The 25,988-nt window shown below is 41.6% G+C and overlaps 1 protein-coding gene across 1 annotated transcript in view; it reads left to right on the forward strand.

The window, feature by feature from the left end:
* The window catches only part of grik2 (glutamate receptor, ionotropic, kainate 2), a 537,576-nt gene that overhangs the window by 104,580 nt on the left and 407,008 nt on the right, over nt 1-25,988 (forward strand). Inside the window, exon 6 of the mRNA XM_055163917.1 lies at nt 6,172-6,345. Coding sequence (XP_055019892.1) covers nt 6,172-6,345 — 174 coding nt within the window. The remainder of the gene's footprint in view (nt 1-6,171; nt 6,346-25,988) is intronic.

Raw genomic sequence — 25,988 nt, forward strand, 5'->3', positions numbered from 1 at the left:
TCACCGGTTCTGTTCGTTGTTTTTATGGACAGAATTTCTAGGCACAGTCAGGGGCCGGAGGGGGTCCGGTTTGGGCACCACAGGATTTCATCTCTGCTGTTTGCAGACGATGTTGTCCTGTTGGCTTCATCGAACCAGGACCTGCAGTGTGCACTGGGGCGGTTTGCAGCCGAGTGTGAAGCTGCTGGAACGAAGATCAGCTCTTCCAAGTCCGAGGCCATGGATCTCAACCAGAAAAAGGTGGCCTGCCCTCTCCTGGTGGGTGGAGAGTCCCTGCCTCAAGTGGAGAAGTTAAAGTATCTCGGGGTCTTGTTCACGAGTGAGGGGAGGATGGAGCGTGACATTGACATGAGGATCGGCGCAGCGTCTGCAGTGATGCAGTCGCTGTATCGGATCTTTGTGGTGAAGAGGAGCTGAGGTGAAAGGCAAAGCTCTCGATTTACCGGTCAGTCTTTGTTCCTCCCCTCACCTGTGGCCATGAGCTCTGGGTAGTGACCGAAAGGACGAGATCGCGGATACAAGCACTCGAAATGAGTTTCCTCTGCAGGGTGGCTGGGCGCTCCCTTAGAGACAGGGTGAGGAGCTGCTTCTCCACATCGAGAGGAGCCAGTTGAGGTGGCCCCTGCATCTGTTCCGGGTGCCTCCTGGGCGCCTTCCTTTGGAGGTGTTTCGGGCATGTCCCACCGGAAGGAGGCCCCGGGGAAGACCCAGGACATGCTGGAGGGACTATGTCTCTTGACTGGCCTGGGAACTCCTCTGGAAGCTGGAGGAAGTGTCCGGGGTGAAGGAATTCTGGGAGTCCCTGCTTAGACTACAGCCCCCGCGACCCGGCCCCGGATAAGCAGAAGAAAATGGATGGATGGAGTGTTTTCAGTATAAATACTGTATCTGTGAACCTTAAGCGCCCGTATTGTTTTAAATGCTCCTCAGTCGTCTCGGTGGTTCGTCTGAGGACAGCTGTGGCTCCTCCAGACTGTCCCCGTCTCTGACCGCTGGACCAGCTTCAAAACGATTCAAAATGGACGTTTACAATCGGCCGCTCCCAGAGGACACACGGGGACGGGGACGACGCGCGGGGACGACACTCGGGACCGGCCCGCCGCCCCGGCCCACCGCGCTCCTAAAACACTGAAGCTTTTATTGGTGACGTCAAATCGGCTTCTGTTACAAACGACGTGGACAAGGACAACGAACGGACAGACGGAGAGAGGGAGGGAGGGAGGGAGAGAGAGAGAGGAGAGGTGGGGTAAGAGAGAGGACGAGAGAAAGGGAGGGAGAGCGGAAAGAAGGAGACAGAGGGAGAAAGAGACATCGAGAGGGAAGGGAGGGAGAGAGAGAGAGGGTGAGGAAGGAAGGAGAAGGAGAGGTGGAGAGAAAGGAAGGCGAGAGATGGGGTAAGAGAGAGGACGAGAGAATGGAGAGAGCGAGTGAAATAGAGAGAGAAGGAGGAGGAGACAAAAAGTGAGTGAAAGAGTGGGAGACAGAAGAGGGATGAAGAGAGAGAAGAGGGGCAGTAAGAAAAGATGGAAAGACAGAATGAGACAGAAAGAGAGACAGAGCGAGAGAAGAAGGACACGGAGCAAGTTAGAGACGGAGAGACAAATAGTGACAGAGAGAGAGAAAGAGAAGAGAGACTGAGAGAGAGGGGGACACGTGGAGAAAAACATAAGAGAGGAAGGATAGAGAGATAAGAGGAACGAGGGAAAGGAAGAGAAGGACAAGAAAGGAGAGACAAAGAGAGAAGAGAGACAGAAAGAAAGAGAAGAGAGAGAAGAGAGAGACAAAAAGGAAGATAGAGAAGAGTGAGAGAGAGCAAGAGAGAAGAGACAGAAAGAAGGGAAGAGAGAGAGAAGAAAGAAAGAAAAGAAGAGAGCAAGACAGAAGGAGAGAGAGAAGAGAGATAGGAAGAGAGAAGAGAGGAAAAAGATAGAAGAGAGAGAAAGAGAGAGAAAGAAAGAGAGAAGAGACACAGAAAGAAAGAGAGAGAGAGAGAGATGGAAAGAAGAAAGACAGAAAGAAAGTGAGAAGAGACAAAAAGGAAGAGAGAGAGACAGAAAGAGAGAGAGAGAGAGCAAGAGAGAGAGACAGAAAGAAGGGAAGAGAGAGACAAGAGAGAAAGAAAGAAAAGAAGACAGAAAGAAAAAGAGAGAGAGAAGAGAGACATAAAGAGAGAGGAGAGACAAAAAAAGATAGAAGAGAGAGAAAGAGAGAGAAAGAAAGAGAGAGAGAGAGAGAAGAAAGACAGAAATAGAGAGGAGAGACAAAGAAAGAAAGAGAAGAGAAACAAAGAGAGAGATGAGAGACAGGAAGAGTGAAGAGAGAGAAAAAGAGAGAGACAGAATGAGATAGAAAGAGAGGAGAGACAAAGAAAGAAGTAAGACAAAAAGAGACAGAAAGAAAGAAAGAGAGAGAGAGAAAAGAGAGAGAAGAGAGACAGAAAGAAAGAGAGACAGAGAGATAGAAAGAGAGAGGAGAGACAAAGAAAGAAGAGAGACAAAGAGAGGGACAGAAAGAAAGAGAGAGAGAGAAGAAAGACAGAAAGCAAGAGAGATCAAGAGAGAAAGAGAAAGAGAGGGAGGACACACGGAGAAAACAGAAGAGGAAAAGGGAGAGAGATAGAAGAGGGATTGAGAGAGAGAGAGAAAGAGAAGAGGAATGAGGGAGAAGAAGAGTAAGACACAGAGCGACGGAGACAGGGAGAGAGAGAGAAACAGATAGCGAGAAGGTTAAGGTTAGAGAGAGAGAGAAAGAGAAAAAAAAGAAATGGAGGGGTGAGGGAGACAGAAGCGGGACAGAGAGAGAGAGAGAAAGAGAAAGAGAGAGAGAGATGGAGGGCAAATGTCTGTTGTGATTGGACGAGCCCGGAGCCAAATGGAAACGTGCCAGCGCTCTCCATACAGAAGGTCAAAATCTGTCTGGACACTCAGCCGCTTCCTGTTCATTACTCCTGACAGCCAATCACAGCCAAGCCTGTCGTCACATGACCTCGCCCAGACGAATTATGCCAACGGGCTTTAGGCCCATTATCAACGAAAACGCATTTTTATCAGATGTTTTTGGACCGTCTCATTTTGTAAGACCTGTCAACGAGCGCGAGCGTTTATCGATACGGGACGAGACGAACCCAGACGAGAAAACAAATCCACATCTTTTCTTTCACCTGTTGTTTAAAGGTTCTATATGACACAAAAATATATTACACAAAAATTGACTCTTGTGAGATTTAAGTCATGTTATAATGTTTTTACCTCCTCAAAAACAGACCTGGAGCTGTGTTTTGTTTCATTCACACATGAGCAACTCTTTATTATTATTTATTATTAGTCTGTCTACATCAGAGTTCTGCACGGGTTCATTGTTGGAGACCCATTCCCAACACAATATCAGAGTAAACATTCCACCCGTGACCCACCCATGCCTAATTAAAAGCATTCTAACTGTATTTTTTTTCTCGATGCACCTCTTAAAGGTTGTATGGAGGATTTTTGTTTTGTTTCGAATTGTAAAACTGAAAGTTTAAAATACCATTACAGAGACGCAGCAGCTTTGTAATTATGATGACCAAAAAAAAAAAAAAGAATGAAAATCGATCAACTGTGGATGTGTTGAGGCCAGATAAACATCAGCCAATAGAAAACGAGGCTGCCTCATTTTCTATTGGCTGTTCGGTTGTCAATCAAACTTGCTACGTTTCTAGTGTAACTGACTCGCCGGCGCGTGGGGATTTCGTGGTTTATGCAGAGGTTCTTAGAGGCTTTTTTTAAACCGTCGCTTCCTCGCAGTTCGCACAAAGTTTGTCACAATGTCGGACGAGAATCCACGACCAGTTCGCCGCGAAAGAAAGTCAATTTTTGAGGTCGGTGAAAGAAGAAGAGAAGGCGAAAAGGAGCAAAGACAAACTGAGGTGATTCTTGGAGATCTCGTCCAGCGATGGCGCGAATGAAGCAGACGAAGGGTCTAAAAACTGACGCGTCGGTCGATGAATTAATTCTAGACAGGAAACTTCAACAGTAATTCTGAACGAGGCTGTAAATAAGTGTGATTTTTAGAGTAAAGAAGCGGGACTAGGAGATGTTTCTACTGAAGGAGCTGTGGAGGAGGAAGGTGGTGTCACACATGCACAACATTTGAAAAAGAACTGTCGCTGTATTTCTCTTCCCTTAAAAAATCCTCTATACAACCTTTAACGGAGAACATGACACTAGATGAGGACTGAATAGGCGGGTTAAATAACCAGTAGTACGTACCTGCCAAGTACCAAGTGCTTTTAAAATATTTTTTTCCTTTCAACTTTTCGTAGTCGCCTAATCACTGGTAGGCACCTGACCTGCCCATGTGTATCACCACCACCCCGCGTAATCACCCGTAAAATTCCAGAACTTTAACCCTCTCAGGCTCAAATAAATTTTTTGTATCAGGAAAAATCTGATATTTGGGGAAAATTATAATATGGGGTAGTAATATACAATCCTGACTTTTTTATCCTTTGTAAACAAAAAAAGTATTTTGCACTTCTGGCAGGTCGTGTGTAGTTATTCTTGCACAGTCTGCATCGTCCACGTTTATCAGCATGGATGGGAGAAAAGGCTCCTGAGTAAAAAAAAGCTCATAAAATATGGATGTGGAGTAAGTAGGTAATTGGAATTTAGCTGTTGCAAATCTGCAACGCCTGCCTGGAGAGGGTTAACACCCGCCCGTTTCAGCAACTATTTGCAAGTACTCGGGTATCTTGCAGGATTCTGGTGTGGGTTTTTTCGGAAGGTTCCATGCGTGTCCTAAAAAGAAGCACAGGAGATGGAGAATCCGAGAGAACAGGCCACTTTATTTCGTCATTTTCCATTGAGAGGGATTCAAGTTGATTACCAAGTACAACTGTCACCCCGGAACGACACCTCTGACCAACTCAAAATCAGGGGTAGCTTTATACTACATCTTGACAAAACATTAACTTGTTGATTTAGCATATACAGCAAGAAAATGAACAATACTGCTGACCCAGTGCACCTTATCATGGGTGGGAACATGCCACGGGGACCACATATGTCAGTTTTTCTGCTTCGTGGCATCTCAAAGTCCAGAAAAACATGTTCTTTATGGCACTCTAGTACAGAAAAAAACATGTTATGTAGACCTATAGATAGTCATACGTGTTTTCCACCCTGTTGTCATTCCAAAGTCCATAATATTGGCTGAATTAGCATGACCAACACATAATTTCCCACACTGGTAGCCTGATTCATCAGCCAGTTCCAATTCGTAGAAACTGTCTGTAACCGTCTCGCAGCATTAGAATTCGTTCACTCAACGGTAGGCGGGTACTTTTTTTTATTTAACCATTCGTTGATATTTGGTCGTGATGTTTGTAATGCGCCGCTAACAGGGCTAACTGATATATTAAGCTTTTCTCAAATCCCGTTGGAAGTAGGTCAGTAACGTTTTTCCCCTTGATAAAATTCGCCAAACATTCTCTTTGTTTCGGCTTTAAATCCTCGATCTCAGGAATCATTAACAACACACATATATGACTCTTCGCTGATTGGCTGGTGCCCGAACTCGCGTTTCCGGGATTCTTGTGAACCGTCTAGTGTATTCTGATTCCTGACCTAGTCGCTGGAGAGAAATGAAATTGATTCTAGTGAAGGTGTATGGATTTTAAAAACACAATGGAACACTTCCTGTAAAACCACATGACATCACAAGGTGGAATAGAGTGAAGAACTCATCTTAAATCTGCAGGACTTATGTGCTAAACATGTGTGTACCTCTATAGTGTTCGTAAAGGTACACTCGATTTTTGGTTGGGGGTCCATCACCTGCTTGTTTCTATGGTGATGTCATTATTCTGCCTGGAATGTTCCACAGTGTGATATTAAACAGCTCAACTTTACATTTATTCACTTACAGGTGGTTTTAGAGCACAAAAATATCTAGAAAAACAGGCATTCTGACTACGAGCAAGGTCGCCTCTCCACAGATCTGACCTGTAACTTGATCTGGTTTGGTCTCAACGAAAATAAAAAGGTTTAATATCATACTGTGGAACATTCCAGACAAAAAAGCAATAACATCTCCATGAAGAAAAAAAAAAACATTTGGTGGATCCTTTACCAGTAAAAGTTCCACAGTGCAGCTTTCATGTCCCTCCTGATTTGTCTCGTTTTTACCTTCCAGGACCTGTTTGCGCTGGACGTGGAGCCGTACAGGTACAGCGGCGTGAACATGACGGGCTTTAGGATCCTGAACACGGAGAACAGTCTGGTCGCCTCCATCATCGAGAAGTGGTCCATGGAGAGACTGCAGGCTCCGCCCAAACCCGACTCTGGTCTCCTGGACGGCTTCATGACGGTGAGTCTGTCGATACCGCGCGGATGAAGGACGGGCTGTGGCGAGACGCTGGTTTTTCATGTATTTGCTGAAGAAGGTGTGAGGACTAGATCTTTGCGCAGCTTTACTAGAGCTGTGCGATTGCGGGATAGGGCCAGGGACTTGGCAAAGTTCTCGTGGACAGTTTCAAAAGTGTTATTGCTCTCTTGAAAGTTAATGCTATATCTGAATCAGGGATGGATGTGTGGATTTAATGAGGTCCGGGTTAGGCCTGTCACAATCACGTTGACGTAAATATTAGGGGTGTAACAGTGCACAAAAATCATGGTTTGGTACGTACCTCGGATTTGAGGTCAAGGTTTGGTTCATTTTCAGTACAGTATGGGAACAAAATTTGCATTTGCTTGTTGTTTATTTGTGTGTTTATTAAACCAACAATTTATTTTAACATTATACAAATGAAATACAAAATAAAATAACTGCAAAGTGTTGCTTGGTAATACTAATAAGTTAAATACAATGTTCTCAACTATGCAATAAATGTATGAACTATTATAAAAAAAATTCTTTGTAAACAGTAAACAAAACTTTTCAAAAAGTGAAGCGCAGCATTAACAGTTCCAGCATGAAATTTTACTCAATGTTCATATTTCTGGACAGAAAAAAACAACGAAAGTGAGGACCAGGGTGCGATGACTGTAGTTTTGCGAGGATTCACGCGGTTTGAAGGGACGTAGTCAAGGAGGGGGGCAATTGTTGTTAACTGACCGAACTAACTATAAAGCACTGCGGGAAACACTGCCACCCCACTTACGGATGAATTCCCTCGTGAATATTAAAAAGCTGGGCCTTCGTGTAGCTGCACATGTAGTGGTGGAATGTAAACACACACACAAATTGTGCAAATTAATTCATGCACAGTCCTGCACCAAACCGAACATCCCACACAGAAACAGTTCAGCAGGAATACATGTACTGTTACACCTCTAATAAATACAGACGATAAACAATAATACTGAAACAAAACCATACAGAATTATCGCCCCAAAATAAACCTGAATGTACAATATTGTTACAAAAAAATGAGCTGCAAAACTTTAGTAGTTAGTTTGCATCTATAATGACTCATAAAACAGCTCAAATCTCATTACAGTATAGAAAAAAAATAACCAAAAAGTCCCCAAAACCGCCAAAAGTTACTGTTCCATCTGTCATGTATTGAACGATAAGTCCACATAGTATTTATCATGACAGGCCTAGTCCGGACTCTGTTTTTACCATTGCGAGATAGGGCCAGAGCCTTAGCAGAAATCTACAGAACACCTTCAGTCATCAGGATGGAATGGTTATGTGAAATTTGACTGATATTTGCTGCATTTCTTGTCGTTGTATTTGTTGGCTGAATCTGATCTGAGAACTCCATATATCTTCACGATTGCGAGATGGGGCCTCGGTGTTGGTCCGTTGGGCGACCACACGACTAAGTGCTCTGTTGTCAGTCAATACCGGGCGTGAATCAGGGATGGTTGCGTGGTTTTAAGATAATATTTGCTGAATAAGGTGTGGGGGATTGCATATATCTCACCATTGCGAGATAGGGCCAGGCGGGGGCACAGGTCTATTGGAAAGCCTCATAAGTGTTAGTGCATTTCTGTCAATCAATACCAGTCATGAATGAGGGATGGATGTGCGGCTCTAAGCTGATATTCGCTGCGTTTTCTGTTGTTGCTGTTGAATTTGCTAAATAAGATCCGGACTCTCCATATATCTTCACGATTGCGGGATAGGGCCGCGGTGTAGGTCCGCCGTTCGACCTCTTGACTGACTGTTCTCTCTCGTCTCGATGGAAGTGTGAAGTTAAGCTGCACCTTTACCATTGCGAGACAGGGCCAGGGACTCGGCAAAGGTCTGCTGAAGTGTTAGTGTGTTCCTGTCAGTATGATCTCGGAACGCCATACATCTTCACGATTGCGAGATAGGGCCTGGGTGTAGGGCAGCCACATGTCAATCAATACAGCTCATGAATGACTGGCTATAAGCTGGTATTTGCTGCATTTTCTGTGGTTGAATTTCCTGAATAAGAGCGCTTTCACATCGCTGGTTTGATTATTTGGTCCACACCAGGCAATAAAATAGTTCTTCTGTGTCATATAGACTCCAGTCTGGTCCTTTCACACCTGCAAACAAACCAAAATTGGTCCAATTGACGTGTATCCAAGGCTCCTGTACACAGTGACTCCTCGTGGCTCAGGGACGCTGAGGCTCTCCTGCATGCCAAACCTCTTGGAAGCAAAGCTGAGACGGTCCATCTCGCCCAGTGGTTTTCCCACGGAGCCGCTCCCCAGGGTATAGGGCCACTCTGTGGGTTTTTTCGGAAGGTTCAATGCGTGTCCTAAAAAGAAGCACAGGAGATGGAGAATCCGAGAGAACAGGCCACTTTATTTCGTCATTTTCCATTGAGAGGATTCAAGTTGATTACCAAGTACAACTGTCACCCCGGAACGACACCTCTGACCAACTCAAAATCAGGGGTAGCTTTATACTACATCTTGACAAAACATTAACTTGTTGATTTAGCATATACAGCAAGAAAATGAACAATACTGCTGACCCAGTGCACCTTATCATGGGTGGAAACATGCCACGGGGACCACATATGTCAGTCTTGCTGCTTCGTGGCACTCAAAGTCCAGAAAAACATGTTCTTTTATGGCACTCTAAATGCAAGAAAAACATGTTATGTAGACCTATGGATAATCACACGTGTTTTCCACCCTGTTGTCATTTCAAAGTCCATAATATTAGGTAAATTAAGCATGGCCCACCACATAATTTCCCACAACTCCTTATCCCCCCAAACGGAAGCTGGCTCCTTAGGCCAGGGGAGCCCGGACTTCGAAAACCTACGGACGATCAGCCACGGGGCAGGTGTCCGAACCCAACCCTGGCCCCCGTCACACCCCTTAAAGGTTGTATAGAGGATTTTTTAAGGGAAAATAAATACAGCGACAGTCCTTTTTCAAATGTTGTGCAGGCATGACACCACCTTCCTCCTCCACAACTCCCTCAGTAGAAACACCTCCTCCTGCCTCTTTTCTCTAGAAATCACTACCATTGAAGTGACCTGTGTAGAAATAATTTAGCGACCGACACGTCAGTTGTTAGACCCTTCGTCTGCTTCATTCGCGCAATCGCTGGACGAGATCTCCAAGAATCACCTCAGTTTGTCTTTGCTCCTTTTCTCCTTCTCTTCTCCTTTCAGCGACCTCAAAAACAGACTTTCTCTTCGTGTGCGATCTGCGAAGAAGCTACAGTTTTAAAAAGCCTCTAAGAACCACTGCATAAACCACGTAATCCCCACACGCCTGTGAGTCAGTTACACTAGAAACGTAGGGAGTTTGATCGACAACCGAACAGCCAATAGAAAATGAGGTAGCCTTGTTTTCTATTGGCTAATGTTTATCTGACCTCACTATGTCCACAGTTGATTGATTTTCATTCTTTTTTTTTGGTCATAATTACAAGGCTGCTCCATCTCTGTAATGGTATTTTAAACTTTCATTGACAATTTGAAAGTAAAAAAAAAATCCTCCATACAACCTTTAAATGGAGCGCGGGGTTCTCCGCTGGGGTGTGCCCTGAAAAAACTGAGGACCGGGGGTTGCCTGCCCCTCCATGCTCCATGATGCATTTCGAATAGTTCGTTTGGACTCCTGTCTGTGGTTTGGACCTGAGTTCACGTTCTTATCAGAGGGACCGCACCAGAGTTTGGCATTCGGTGCAAAATCAAGCGGACCGAGACCACCTCTTTTTTGAGGTCTCTGTCCGCTTGATTTAGTGCAGATCCGAGTGCGACCCGTGCTGTCCCACCAACGAAAACAAACCAGACTAAGAGCTTTTGGTTCTAACGGAAGGTGTGAAAGAACCCTAAGGCAAGGCAAGTTTATTTGTACAGCACAATTCGTACACAAAGTAATTCAAAGTGCTTTACAGAATAAGAAATACATTAAAATCATAATAAAAACAAATCAAAACATAAATAATCATGAAGATTAAAATAAAAAAAGAGAGACATAAATTGGAGAGAAGAGTGCGGAATGAAAACCTTTCAGTTATTTGCACAGTTAAACAGAAATGTTTTGAGCCTGGATTTAAACAGCGTCACAGAAGAGTCTGTCTCACATGTTCAGACTGTTCCAGGTTTTAGCTGCATGAACCTGAAACTCTGACTCCCCTTGTTTAGTCGTGACTCTGGGCACCAGCAGGAGGTCGGTCCCTGAGCTCCTCAGAGTGTGAGATGTTCATATGACACTAACATGTCACAGATGGACTTTGGTGCTCGGCCATGGAGACACTTGTACAAGCAGAGCTGCTTTAAAGTCTCTGAGCCACAGGAGCCAGAGCAGAGACCTGAGACCAGGACTTATGTGCTCGTACTTCCTAGTTCGAGTCAGGACCCGAGCTGCAGCGTTCTGGATGTTCTGGATGTTCTGGATGTTCTGGATGTTCTGCAGCGTCTCACAGCTCGTTTGGAGAGACCAGTGAGCAGAACATTACAGTATCTAACCTACTGGAGACAAACACATGGATAAGTTTCTCCAAGTCTGATTTAGACAATAAACCTTTCATTTTTGCAATGTTTTTTAGATGGTAAAAGGCTGCAGATGTTATTGATTTGATGTGGCTGTTAAAGTTCAAGTCTGAGTTCATTATTACCCCGAGATTTCTTGCCTGATTTGAAGGTTTTAAAGAGAGAGACTGGAGGTGATGCTGACACTGTCCCTTTGTTTCTGTGGACCAAACACTATGACTTCAGTCCCTAAGACTCAAACACTACATATACAGTATCTTACATTGCGAGATAGAGCCAGGGACTTGATAGCGTTAGTGCGTTTCTGTCAATCAACAGCAGTTATGAATGAGGGATGGATAGAATTAAGATGATATTTTCGCTGCATTTTCTGTTGTTGCTTTTGAATTTGCTAATAAAATCTGAACACTCCATATATCTTCAGGATTGCGAGATAGGGCTTTGGTGTAGATCCACAGGGCAACCTCCTGTCAGTCAATACGAGCATGAATAAGGGACGGATTTGTTGCTATAAGCTGGAATTTTCTGCATTTTTTGAATTCGCTGAATAAGTCCCAAGCACTACATATATCTTCACCATTGCGAGATAGGGCCGGGGACTTGGCGGAGGTCTCCTGGACAGCCCCGTGAGCGTTAGTGAGTTCCTGTCAGTCAATAGCTTTCATGAATGAGGGATGGATGTGTGGAATTAAGCTGATATTTGCTGCATTTGTTGAATAAAATCTCAACACTACATAAATCTTTAGCGTTGCCGTAGGTGCGGGGCCGGAGCCGTAAGAGGTCTGAGCCGCTTCATGACTGTGAGTGCTCCCTGTCAGTCAATACGATAGGCCCGGGTGAGCGATGGACGTGCGGGGTAAAGATCATATTTGCTGTATAGGCTCTAATGCATCAGGCCGTGTATCAGAAAAGCTTTGAGCTATATAAAGATTGTATAAAGAAGTGGACCGAGCGAGTGCGACATTGCCCACAGCGTTCAGGTCCAGTCGAATGAACCTCACGACGTTAGGGGTGAATTTGGAGATGAGTTCCATATTAGGGATTGGTTTATAGAAAAAATAGCAAAATAAAAACTCAAGGATCATATAGAGCGGGTTTGTACGAACATTTTAAGACCAAAATGACAAGGCTTGAAGCAGCAGTTACAGAAAAAGGGGCGACAGTTTTTCAATATTTATTGAAGCCAGAGTCAGTGGAGCCGGACGCGCACCCATGCTCACTTCCTGTTTGGAACGCAGCGTCTAGCGGGTTAGCTGTGTCCATTTACATCAGGGGTGTCAAACTCAAATTCACAGAGGTCAAAATTAAAAACTGGGACTAAGTCGTGGGCCAAACTAAATATTTATTAAAAATTGTCATCAGAATCTGCATGTTTTCTCTTCTTTCGAGATGTGTAATGTTAAATCGTTTCTTATGATTAATAATAGTTTTGCTTAAACACTGAATCAAGAACAAACATAATATAAAATAATAAGAACATTTTAAATAAATAATGTCTCTATAGTCTATCTGTAGTCGGCGAGCAGCTCTAATACATATTTAACATGATCTCACAGGCCAAATATAATTATATCGCAGGCCAAGAGTTTGACATGTCTGATTTACATATACAGTCTATGTAGTATGTAACTGTGTAACTTAACATGTGATAAAAGTTCATTATACGAGCGCCTTTTGCACTTTTGTACTATTTACATTTATTATTTATTTACATTCATGGGACAGAGAAACACAATTTCGATTCTTTATATGTTTTGAGAATTTAATTGACAATAAACTTTTTGAACTTTTGATACAACTGTCTAAAGGTTTGACTCATACATTGAGCTTTATCCTTCTGTACTTTGTGATTTTAAACACTGGAGGTATGTTATGGTTGAACTTTTGGAGCCAGAACGTTGACTTTTTACGTCTATTCTAGATTTAAGGCATTTTTCATGTGTACGATTTGTTTTTCTGGATGTTAATCCTCACGCTCTCCTCGGGGTCACATTGACCTGAAGAAAATTATTTTTTTCCTTCCCGCTCTCTTGGGGCGGGACCCAAAAATTTACTTTCTTGTCTGGCGAGAATTAATTTGAAAATAAAATTTTTAGTCTGATTGAAAATGAAAAAAAAAAAAATAAAAAATATTTTCTTTCTTATTTGTCTCAAAAAACAAAATGAAAAAACGGATAAAGATTCGTTTTTTTTTAGTTTTCAGTTTTGTGTTTAAATGAATAATGGAACAAATGGATAACGACTGTTTCCCATTTCCGTGACTTAAACTGCGATGCCGGACTGAACCAAAACTGAACCAGGACTAAACTGTTTTCAGTCCTGGTCTGGTCCCAGTCTCAGTTCCAGTCTCATTCCTGGTCTGGTCCTGGTCTCAGTCCCGGTCGCGGTCCTGGTCCTGGTCCCAGTCTAAGTCCTGGTCTCAGTCCCGGACTGGTTTTGGAGACAAATAATGTAGAAAATAGTTTTTTTTTTTTTTTTCATTTTCTTATTTTTGGTTTTATTTTGAAAAACTAATGATACACAGATTAACCGGGACTAACATGACCATATTCTGAACAACCTTGGTCTGGACAGTCTCCTCCCACTCCTCCTGCAAATATCTGTGGTCAGACGCCTTTGCGAACTGTTATCTGCATCATTTTAGCTCCTCGGTTTTCCCTCTGCCAGCGCTCTTCTTCTTCTTCTTCTACACACACACACACACACAGAGTTGCTGCATTGATAAAGCATTGTCTTGGACGCGCTGAACTTGTTAAAATCGGGGTGACGCTATTGCCGCTACATCTCCCACCCTCGCTCCTCCATCTCAGTGTGGAGAGAGGAAAAACCAAACTCCGCGCAGCCAACCCGGGACTACGATAAGACGATTCACTGTCACTCGGATCAAAAATCTTTAATATACGCTTTGCTTCTCGCTGCGTTTTCTTATCACTGCCAAAAATGTCAACCCACACGAGACATGCTCAAGAAGGCAGGCGCGCGGCGGGTGAGGGCGGGCGAAGTAAAGAAGTAAGGAAGGAAGGAAGGAAAGAAAGGAAGGGGGGGCGGGCGCTTCTTGCTTTTCTTCGTGGAGAAATATCCGATCCCTTATGTTGTTGTATTCCCACCGCTGTTGAAGTGTTAAACGTCAGGCCCGTGTAACCGGCTTTGGTCTCGGTCCAATGATCATGTTCCAATACCCTTTGTTTTTCTAGATGTTAAATATATAAGATATTCACTTTCTGGGCATTTTTAACTATAAATTAAAGTATTTTGTTCATTAAACCTGAATACTGATCTAAAATTTCTCAAATATAGAAATGAAAAATTTTACTTCCTGTAGCAAGCGTCAGGTTTCCATAAACATTGTTCTGTTTTTGAAAATATAAATATGTGAACGACTCAATAAAATAATTTAAATAATCACAGAGAGACAAAGAGAGTGGGCGGGGATTGGGGGTAGTGAAAACGGACATTTTCTGAGCACTCAAGCCTCAACATACATGTACCATATTTTCCAGGTCATCAGACGCGCTCTTAAGCCTCTAACCGCATCAAAAAAAACGACTGCGTTACCCGCAATCCAGAGCGCCCCATACACGAATCCACTCGGGTGTCCCAGCACGACTTCAGTAAACTACAAAGCCACAGCACCCGCAGAACACGCAAACACACACGGAGCAGACAGCGACCGCACGGCGAAAAACACCCACAGACACACTCATCACTCCACGCCGACGAGGAACGGAACGGAGGAACGAACCGAAAAAAGCGAGTGCAATGTGCCGCTTCTAGACACGACTGAACAACTGAGTCACTGCGAACACGCCGACAATCCGTTGGTCCCAGACACACCCTCCCTACACGCCACAACTGAACAAAGCCCAGAGTCACCGTGAACGAACAAACAAACAAAGTCTGAGTGACCCATCGAACTGTTGTGTTTCGTCCGGTGCGGTTTATTTGTGAAAAAGTTCAAAAATAGACCATTTAATGACAGTGCGTCTTATAATCCAGAGCGACTAATAGCCCGGAAAATACAGCTCCTAAAACCGATACATATCAGATCTTTTGACATGCAACTTCAGTGTGAACGGTCCAAAGTGCATTCATCCACCTACACGTTATCAACAAGCCACAAACGTCACTATTCTGCGCTGAAGTAGGTGAAAATTGTTAATGAACTCTGTGTCACTGAAGTGAAGCACATCACCACTCACCACTCTTGGCTCCGTCTCCACATCCACACGTTCCTTTCAACGGACGTCGCTGCCGCTGCCCCACAAAACACCACGACCAAAAACCTCGTCCTTCTCCTTCTCAATCTCCTCCTTAAAACAAGTAAGTTGTTCATGTTCTGGCTCCGGTACGAGAGGAACTTTAAAATCTCCAGGTGCTCGATGCTGCGTCCATGTTTGGACAACTTCCGTAAACACAGAGACGCTCGCTGCGGTTGACGTCGTTGTGTCTCCAGTGCACATGTGGGACACTTTCGGGCCGTTTAATGTTCACACTGGAGTCACATACAAGTCGCATTTAATTGGAAATGTGAACGACCTCGCAAAAACATCAGATTTCACAAAAAAAATCTTAGTTACAAGTCCATTAGTCAATTTTGCCTAATTTGTTCCCTTTAAAGATGCACTGTGCAACTTTTTGGTACGTCATTGCTCTGCTTAGAATGTTCCACAGTATGACATTAAACACTCTGCCTTACATTTATTCCATTACAAGTGGTTTTACAGCTCAAAAAATACCTAGAAAAACAGACATTCTGACTGTGAGCGGCGTCGCCTCTCCACAGATCTGACCTGTAACTGGGCCCGGCTTGTTCTCCGTGAAATAGAAAGCTTTAATGCCATACTGTGAAACATTCCAGACAAAGCCATAACATCTCCATGGAGAAAAGCAGGGCGCGTGGCGGGTGAGGGCGGGCGAAGTAAGTAAGTAAAGAAAGGAAGGAAGGGGGGGCGGGCGCTTCTTGCTTTGCTTCGTGGAGAAATATCCGATCCCGTATGTTGTTGTATTCCCACCGCTGTTGAGGTGTTAAACGTCAGGCCCGTGTAGCCGGCTTTGGTCTCGGTCCAATTGGAAAGCATCGCGCGGAGGCAGAGGCAGAGGCTGGGGGATGGAGACATGTATGCTTGATTGAAAACAGCGAATGTGAACCTCCAGGGTGCCGCACTCTGACGCTTTTTTTTTTTCTCCCATTTCTTTATGTGTTTTGTGCCAGGCGTTTTTTGCTGAATCATGTCGGGAGGATTGATATCGGCGAGTGGGTGTTGCAGAGTTTAAGCCTCTTTTGTTGGATTTGTGGCTGGATCAATACGTTTTTCCCACCGGAGACTTGAAATGGACTCTAGTCGGAGCCGAGTACAACACAAACGCCCCGAGCGTCCAGCGACCAGCAGTCCATTTGATGTCTTTATAGAGAAAAGTCAAGTCGAGCACGGGCCGCGTAGCTCATATTTTTCTGTTGTTCAAAAGGCCCATATTAGGCTCTTTTCTGATCTCTGTTATTATCATCACAAACACCAGCTGGACTTCTGTTTTCTTTCATTCACGCACATTTTTAACACACAAACGCTGCAGATTTAGGCTGATTTCTTGTTCTTTTATGAAACAAAAACACTGTTCCGCTTAACAGAAGAAGACAGGAAGTGCTCCAGTGGTTTTTAAACTCCAAACACTTACGCTAGAATCATTTAGATCAGTGTTTACCAAACTGTTTTTTTCTGGGGACTCATATTTTAAGTCACAAATCTTCGCGCCCCAAGTCAATGGACATTATTCGTAAATCACAAAATAAATGTGTGACCATTATTGAACTTTTTTTTATTTTATTTTTTATTTAAATAACATATATTTGTTTAATGCCTTACTCTGGAACATCCTGGGTAGAGCAATAATAGTAATCACCATAGAGACAAGCAGATGGCGGATCATCCACTAGAAAAGTTACACAGTGCACTTTTAAGAAACATGTGTAGTAGTTTTTACTGTCTTAAAAAAGTGAAAAACATAACAACACTGGTCCAGAGTTATTCTTCACGTACAGTGGTAAGTACTAAAGTACAGTACTTCAGTAAAATATTTAGGTATCTATACGTTACTTATGTAGATTTTTTTTTAAGTTTTTTTTTAGTTTTTATTAAAGACAACAGAATATAACATTTAAAAAATAAAACAAACATCAACATTTAACAATTACAATATTCAGCATAAAACAAAGACAAAAACATAAAGCAACACCCACAACACCACAACAAATACAAAAAAAAAATAAAAATTATTATTGAACATTAATAAGGATACTTTATTGCTGACAGAGTGATCTTGTCTCTCTGAACAATTAGTATTACCGTATTTTTCAAACTATAAGGCGCAATATCAATAATGTTGAATTCTCTCGTTTATTTTCATACATAAGGCTCATTAAGTGAAACAAACGGACGACACTTGAGACTTTTTTATTTCTTACGAGGACGATTCAAATATACATTGAGTAATAATGTGTTTAATTCAGCTTTGAGCACATTTGTTTACGTTTTACAGAAATGAAATTTAAAACCACATGGCTAATTTGCATAAACTGTAAACGATAAAAAAAAAAAAAAAAAACAGTCAGCTTCTGTCGGACTAAAGAACACGACTCGGTGGAATATGTGTGAAAATTGGTTCGAGGTCAGTCAGCACAACCAGAATTAATACATAAGGCGCACCAGATTATAAGGCGCACTGTTGATTTTTCAGAAAATTGAGGGATTTTAAGTGCACCGTATAGTCCGAAAAATACGGTACTCAAGTTTTAAACAAGGAAAAACAGTAAATATTGTTTCCCACACAAAATTGGTTAGGCAAGTAAGTGTGTGGAGATGTATATGTACATGTATATATAAATGTATACGAATATGTATATGAATATCACAGACCTACATGACATTTTGACAAGGAGACACCCCTAAAAAATCTCTTGCGACCCACCAGTCTTTGGGAAACAATGGTTTAGATGATTTTTTTCAACCCTGGAATTGTCAGTCTCCACTGACCAAATGATAAAGTGAAGCTGTTAATATGAAAACTCCTACTTCATGACATCACAAGGTGGAACAGAGCATTTTGAGCTTTGCAGATGTAAACAGACTAATAATACAAGTGAATGAAACAAAACACGACTCCATGTTTGTATGTTTTTAATGAGGGAACAACATTATAACATGGCTAAAAGCTCTCAAGAGTCAGTTTTACGTAAGAAGACCTTTAAAATCAATTTCTTGATCGTACAAAGTGATTATGTCATCTCTCAGACGAGGACAGGAGCCTGTATTCTTGTCATAAAAATGCCCAGAAAGGAAAATCCACAAATTAAACCTTCTTATACTAATCACAAGGTTCATTTATTGTACTGTATTTATCCATTTTCTCATTTGCATTGTATTGTGATTTAAATGTTATTACTTTGCATAGAATGTTACACAGTATGGCATTAAATCAATCTATGTTCACAGAGACAAGAAGGCGGCGGCATTGGGACAAGATGGGGCGCAGTCGTTTTTTGATGGGGTTGGAGGCTTAAGAGCGCGTCTAATATCCTGGAAAATATGGTATTCAGATTGTGCTGAATGACTCAAATTTGAGGAACTATCATCGAAAAAGCATCATTTTAATGCCTGACTTTATGCACTAATAAACTGATAAAGGTTGTGTGGCCATAGAAGCTTGTCGAAGTCTGATCCCGTCACATCTCAGAAGCACAGAGGCTGGGCCTGGTCAGTACTGGTCAGTGGTCTTCCCAGGGGAGATCTGTGGCTACAATAGTAGTTTACCACCACTGGGTGTGGAGTGAACGATTAAGGCAAAATAAGGCAAGTTTATTTGTAGAGCACAATTCGTACACAAAGTAATTCAAAGTGCTTTACAGAATAAGAAATACATTAAAATCATAATAAAAACAAATCAAAACATAAATAATCATAAAGATTAAAATGAGAAGAGAGAGACATAAATTGGAGAGAAGAGTGCGGAATGAAAACCTTTCAGTTATTTGCACAGTTAAACAGAAATGTTTTGAGTCTGGATTTAAACAGCGTCACAGAAGAGTCTGTCTCACATGTTCAGACTGTTCCAGGTTTTAGCTGCATGAACCTGAAACTCTGACTCCCCTTGTTTAGTCGTGACTCTGGGCACCAGCAGGAGTTGGTCCCTGAGCTCCTCAGAGTGTGAGATGTTCATATGACACTAACATGTCACAGATGGACTTTGGTGCTCGACCATGGAGACACTTGTACAAACAGAGCTGCTTTAAAGTCTCTGAGCCACAGGAGCCAGAGCAGAGACCTGAGACCAGGACTTATGTGCTCGTACTTAGTAGTTCGAGTCAGGACCCGAGCTGCAGTGTTCTGGATGTTCTGGATGTTCTGGATGTTCTGGATGTTCTGGATGTTGTGGATGTTCTGGATGTTCTGGATGTTCTGCAGCGTCTCACAGCTCGTTTGGAGAGACCAGTGAGCAGAACATTACAGTATCAAACCTACTGGAGACAAACGCATGGATAAGTTTCTCCAAGTCTGATTTAGACAATAAACCTTTGATTTTTGCTATGTTTTTTAGATGGCAAAAGGCTGCAGATGTTATTGATTTGATGTGGCTGTTAAAGTTCAAGTCTGAGTCCATTATTACCCCTAGATTTCTTGCCTGATTTGAAGGTTTTAGAGAGAGAGACTGGAGGTGATGCTGACACTGTCCCTTTGTTTCTGTGGACCAAACACTAGGACTTCAGTCTTGTCAGAGTTTAGCTGGAGAAAGTTGTTTTGCCTCCATTAATGCTCTAAAGCGTTTTTGTGTGTCCAGAAAAGAGCTTTATAAAACTGATGCATTATTATTATTATTTATTTTGTAGGTATCTAACTGTTCCCCATCTAAGACTTTCTTATGCTAAATTTTTTATGACTGATAAAGTTAGTAGCTCTTTAGCATTTTCTTTTTGTAAAGCTCAGTCACTGGAAGAAAAAGATTGGAGACGCGTGGTGTAGTGACACAAGTAAAACTATTTATACAAAGTTTATGTGTCAGCTTTAAAATCCCTGTGTTTTTTTTGTTTTTGTTTTTTTTAAATAATGCCGTGTTTACTCCACATTGTTTAGCCTCTTCTGTCAGTATTTTATGATCCAGTATTTATGTGAAATAATCCTGCGTGCATCAGCGAGGCAGAGGAGCGTGCAGCATCTACATCTGTTTCTGTCCAGTGCCCAAAAACCACTGGACCGTTTCAGATCCCCGTCATTACCCACAATGCAACAGCACCCCGCGTGAACCCTTTTAAGCGCTCGTGTGTGTGTGTGGACCTCACGGCGAGCGGTGACAGGTCCCGCGTAGCGCCTCCTGCCGGCGTGGATTTGAACTCTGTCAGGTGAGCGCGGCCTGACCCGGCACACGGAGACAAACCGCCCCGGGATGAGGCTTGATTTTGGGGCGAGTCTTGGACCTCGCCTGGGTCTGTCACCGCGGGGGAGTTCCTCAGCGGCGGCGTGACTGACAGGAGGAGATAGGAGAGGGACAGGGAGCTAAGTCACTGCTAAATCCCGATCGTTTCTCTGTCTGTGTCGTCGTCTGGAGACTGTTCACTGTTAGGAAGAGAGAGGGACTTGTCTAATATGAATCTATCAACATTAGGACGCGCTAATCCGTGTGTCATTCGTTCGTTTGTTTTTCAATATAAAACCAAAAATAAGAAAGAAAAAAAAACAACACAATTTTCTTCATTATTTGTCTCCAAAACCAAAATGAAAAAAACAGATAATGATTAATTTTGTCAGTTTTCGATTTTGTGTCTAAATGAAAAATGGAAAAAAAAAAAAAAAAAAAAAAAAAACAATAAAGTTTATATGAATTAAACTGCGATGCCGGACTTTTCCACTGCATACAGACTGAACCAGGACTAAACCATTTTCTGTCCTGGTCCTGGTCCTGGTCCCGGTCCCGGTCCTGGTCTTGTTCACGGTCCCGGTCTCAGTCCCTGTCTCAATTACGGTCTGGTCCTGGTCTCAGTTCTGGTCTGGTCCTGGTCTCAGTCCCGGTCTGGTACAGGTCCGGTCCTGGACCTTATTTAGTTCTGGTTTAGTCCATTATCTGTTTTTTCCATTACTAATAATAATTATAATAATTATTAATAATTATAATAATTATTATTAGTCGTCTCTTTTAAACAAAAGGCGCAGACGTTTTGAAATAATCATAACTGCCTCATGAGAACTTAACAGATCACTGTAGTTGCCTGAAAGAGACACTAAAATGCCATGACTTTTCCAAAATGTTCATTGAATTTACACAAGTTTCATGATTTACATGAATTTTCCAGGCCTGGAAAATGCCATTTTCAATTTCCATGATTTCCATGACTGTGGGAACCCTGTAATAATACAACTGTGGCTTGAAAAGGAAGGAAACATTCTGCAGTCAGCCCATTCACGACCAACATGAGTCAGCATAGTCACATTTTCTCACAGCTTTTCACTATTTTACATAAATAAATGACAATGTATGCGTCTCTTTACTGTTGGCAGGAATCACATTGGTCAAAAATAGGGACACCTGGGACGTTTCTTGTATAAAACTGGGACAAATCACTGGTTTTAGATAATTCTTTTGGAACAGGGGACACAGGACTCAAAACTGGGACTGTCCCGGGTAAAAAGGGACGTCTGTTCACCCTAAACATGGACGAGTACTAGTCTATGTGCTCTTATACTTGTTCTGATACAACTCAAGATCATTGTAAAGCTTCAGTAAACGTCCACTTCTGTCCTGTGAATGTGACTTTTTTGTATCGATACCTGCTCAGATCAATATCTACTTTCAATTCTAGTTTTAGCATCAAGTAGTATCTGATTTTTTATACATTTCACAAGCTTACCCCCTCTCTGTCTCTAGTTAATTACCTTGTTGTGCTTCCCGTCGTTTCCCGCGGACCGTCACGGCGGCGCTCTGATCCTTACCCAGAATGCTCCAGGTGTGCACGTCTCGGCTCCACACGGCGAGTGAGTGACAAAGCGTTTAGTGGCGCTCAGCTTCTGCCCGTGTAATCTCCACTTCACACGCGATAAGCCAGCTAGCTGTGTTAGCTCCTGACAGCTACATGACTTAGCATTTGTAAGCCGCTAAAATGGCAGCCCGGCAAAGCAACTGTAACAACAACAACAAGACGAAGAGGAGGAGGAGGAGGAGGAGTGATGACAAAGTATCCCTAAATAAAAGCTTTGCATCCTCGGAAAATGGCGTTTGTGAAAATCTTTGACAATCTGACAGACTTTGCCGTTGTGTGTTTGTAACGCTGACGTCTGCAGATAAATCTGTAAACTCTCCTCGGTGATCGGCAGAACAATAGAGCCGTGTGACTGCTGAGGAAAATGCAAACGTTTAAGAGAAGGATTCAGTTAAGATATAAGACTCAACATGTTATTTTTCACCATTTCTTAATATCTTGGGGTGTCAAAATATAGCGACTCACAAATCCCTTTGCTTAAATGCAGGTTTTATCGTAGTAACAGCTTATGAACTTTGGAAACTACGATTACAACCTTATCATCAGAAGGCCCCCTAGTCAGAAAATCATTCCCTCTTCTATTGGTTGGTCAGCAGCATTTCTCTTGAACAACTGAATGTGTATTTGATGAAAGCAACAGGGATAATCCCTGGATATCAGGGAAGAATTAGTAAACTTTTGGATGTATATCAATTAAAAATGGCTGCAACATCACTTTTTTTTTTTGAGATATTTACAGGAAAACGCATACTCATGCACAACAGCATTAGCTAAGGCCAGTATTACTTAATTTGCTGGTTTACAAACCCACCAATGCTATATTAAAAGAAAAAGATTTAAAATAAAATTGAAATGAAGGTTGTAGAGCTCGAATTACTGAACATTTTGTAAGTTGTTGCCTGAAAATCAGACAATTATTAACCCTGTTACACTTAAGACAGACATTTCCACCCAAATCATTATTTCCTCAAACATTTTGCTGTATTTTAAGGGTTTAGTATATTTATTACTTTTAATATTTACTTTTAAAAAAATATTTAAAACTTAAAATACAATTGCATTTGTAACAATTTGTAACACGACCTGAACATGGATTTTCTGATTAGAGGCTCTTCTGATGATAAGGCTGACCCCGGAAAGTACATGTACTAAGTACTAATGCATGATTAATTTCAGCACAGACAACATGAAGAGATATGTTTTTGACTTGAATTCTTGGGATTATGACGGAAATAATAGACGCATCAAGAATCTCGGACTTCCGATCATTGCGCAATTCATACTGGGAAGGATTTTCCTAAAAAGTGAGCATCAAACCGCCATGTTTGTTTTCCCAGTGGGATGCGTCTATTGACAAAGTCGATCTTTTCAAGTCTTTCTGGTTCTGATATTGTCATACTTTAGTTTTGGGATTCAAACATCGTTAATTGTGTGGTTGTTGGATCCTAACAGCAGAAAATGTCTCGAGAAATTTGTTGGTGAACTCCATAAATGCAAAAGTGAATCAGATGTGTGTGACTCAAACCTCCGTTCAAACTGTTTCCCTTCCCAACGGAATTGAAAAATAGTGAAAGGCCATGGGCAGGATTGATCCACATGAAGGACAAAAAAGGAAACCTTCGACTGCCTAAATCATCCTGAGTTTGCGGTGAACATTTTGTATGTGGAGCGACAACAAAGCAGGATCCCGTTTGTTAAGTGAGACGTACAGAAGACAAACAGACTGAGCTGCACTTTCTTGTTCTTGTGGTTTTACAGCAACATCACGTCTTGGTCTCTTTGCAGTGGAAGGTGTTTCTTGGTGAACAGCTGGTGCCTTTCGCTTTGGCGTTGACTTTTTAAATTCGTAACCAACGTGGAGCGAGGGATCGGGATTTTGCTTTGATGGTTCTTCACATACAAAATGTCAATCAAGTGTCTGTGCACACTGGTGTATGAGTGTGAGATGTAAAACGTTTTGAGCCTTGAAGATGGAAAAGCTCTGTGTAAAAATGTGACCATTTACTATTTTAAACTTAACTGTCGTATTGCAGATGTTTTGACCTTGTTTATAGGTGAGTTAATATCTATAATTACAGAGTATTTCCGCATGAAACCTTAATCGGCACTAACTGTTGGCATTATTGAAACACAGAAACATAATTATTGTCAGTGTGAAGGACTTTTAGCTCTAAGATTAATACAGAATCAGATCCTGTGCATTTTAGGAGACTCGATTCAGATTTAAGTTCTCCACAGTTTGTGAAGTGCTGTGACTGACAGGCAGATTGACCAATCAGAGACAATTTGTTCATGTCAAAACAAATATGGCCGTGTAAAAAAGCAAGAAGAAACTGAAATTGACAAAACAGGATGGGTTTTTGAAGACTCAACAAACGAAGCACTAAACTTATTCAACTCAGTATCATTTATATTTTTGGTTATAAATGATACTAGATTTTTTTAATTCTCTGTGTGGTCTGATCCCTCTTTACTGCAATGGAACAGAAACTACAAGAAAATAATAATAGTCAAGAAGAGCAAAGTTGTGGGCCAAGAACATACTTAAATAAAAGTAAAAGTAAGTGTCTAGAAGTTTTTCTCTGACCAGAACTGAAGAAGCGGCTTGGGTGAGCTGCAAAATATTTTCGACCTAAATAAATGTTTGTCCAGTTGACAAATTGAATTTCTCCTTCGCCTTTGTCTGGAAGTACAGCTTGTCAACATGAAGTTTTTGTCACTTGTGAACTAACTCACAGTGGGGAGAGTCACCACAACTTTTTCTCAAGTTGGAAAGTAGGAATACTGTTACTTTAATAAAAGAATAATACTCAAGTAGGAGTAAAAGCATCCTAAAAAAGTAGTCCAAAAAGTACAATTTCTCAAGTTACTCATGTAAATGTGCCTTCGTAAACATTATTATTAGTTTGAAAAAAAAAAAAAGCTAATACTTTAGTTTAGGGACCACGTATTAATAGGTAGTTAACAGTAAAATGCATAATAAGTGCTTAATTACATCTTTGTTAGTATTTATAAAGTACTTTCAGTGCATTTTTGTCTAAGGCCGTATTTTGCAAGTACTAAACCATTAAATATTTTCTTCCCATTAAATTAGTGGAGATTACAGTAGATGTTTTTGTACATACACCAAAATCTTAATAAGCATTAATTAACTTTTGATTAATACCAACTAATAGCTAAGTAACAATCTAATTTGTATGCTGAATACCATTTAGTTACCGATTAATATGTGGTCCCTAAACTCAAGTGTTTCCCATTGTGGCTTACTCTGGTACAGTTATAAACAATAAACTTCTGCGGCTTCTTTATCATTATTATTAGTTTGTACGACTACGGTATGAAATTTATTTTGCTTTATGTAAATATTTGTAAAGTTCCGTGATCAATGTGCATAAGAAACCACATCATTTTTTAAACTATGTCATGGAAAGGGGTGGGTTAGTATAAGTTAATTTCATACTCAAGACCGGTTTTGGTCTGTTTTAGACTCGGTCTTGTCTCGGTCTTGATGGTGCTTGGTCTCCCTCTTGTCTCGGACTCGAGGTCTGACTCTCAATGAGAGAAATTGTATTTCATTACAGCTGATAAATGTCCAGAGGCTAAATATCACTACAAAACCAGTAAGAGAATGTAACTGTAAATGTTAGGAACTTGAAAAAATGCACTTTCTTCACTTCGAAGCAGTTTTCTGTAAAGTGCCAGTGGAAGTTCTCTTAAAAAAAGAATTTCTCAAACTGTAGGTCAGGGTCCAAAAAAGGGGCACAGTGTTTAAGTGTAGTACAATTTGCTTGGCTGATTTTAAGCCTAGATGAACATTAACCAGATCAAATGGAAATAGGCTTATAAAGAAAAAATAAAAATAAAATACAAAAATGTAGGAAATGACAAAGATGGTCTCAGTTTGGTCTCGGTCTTGTCTAGACCTTTAACTCGAGTACAACACTAGTATGATATAAGTTTTTTCTCTCCCTTTTCGAGAAATGTGCTTTTCTGTTGTTTACAGTGCATATGTAGTATGTGTATGATTATTGTTTCTCTCTTGGCACAAACTTG

This window comes from Boleophthalmus pectinirostris, unplaced genomic scaffold, assembly GCF_026225935.1.
Source record: "Boleophthalmus pectinirostris isolate CB_2022bp ecotype Guang Dong unplaced genomic scaffold, ASM2622593v1 HiC_scaffold_6, whole genome shotgun sequence".
Classification (NCBI taxonomy): domain Eukaryota; kingdom Metazoa; phylum Chordata; class Actinopteri; order Gobiiformes; family Gobiidae; genus Boleophthalmus; species Boleophthalmus pectinirostris.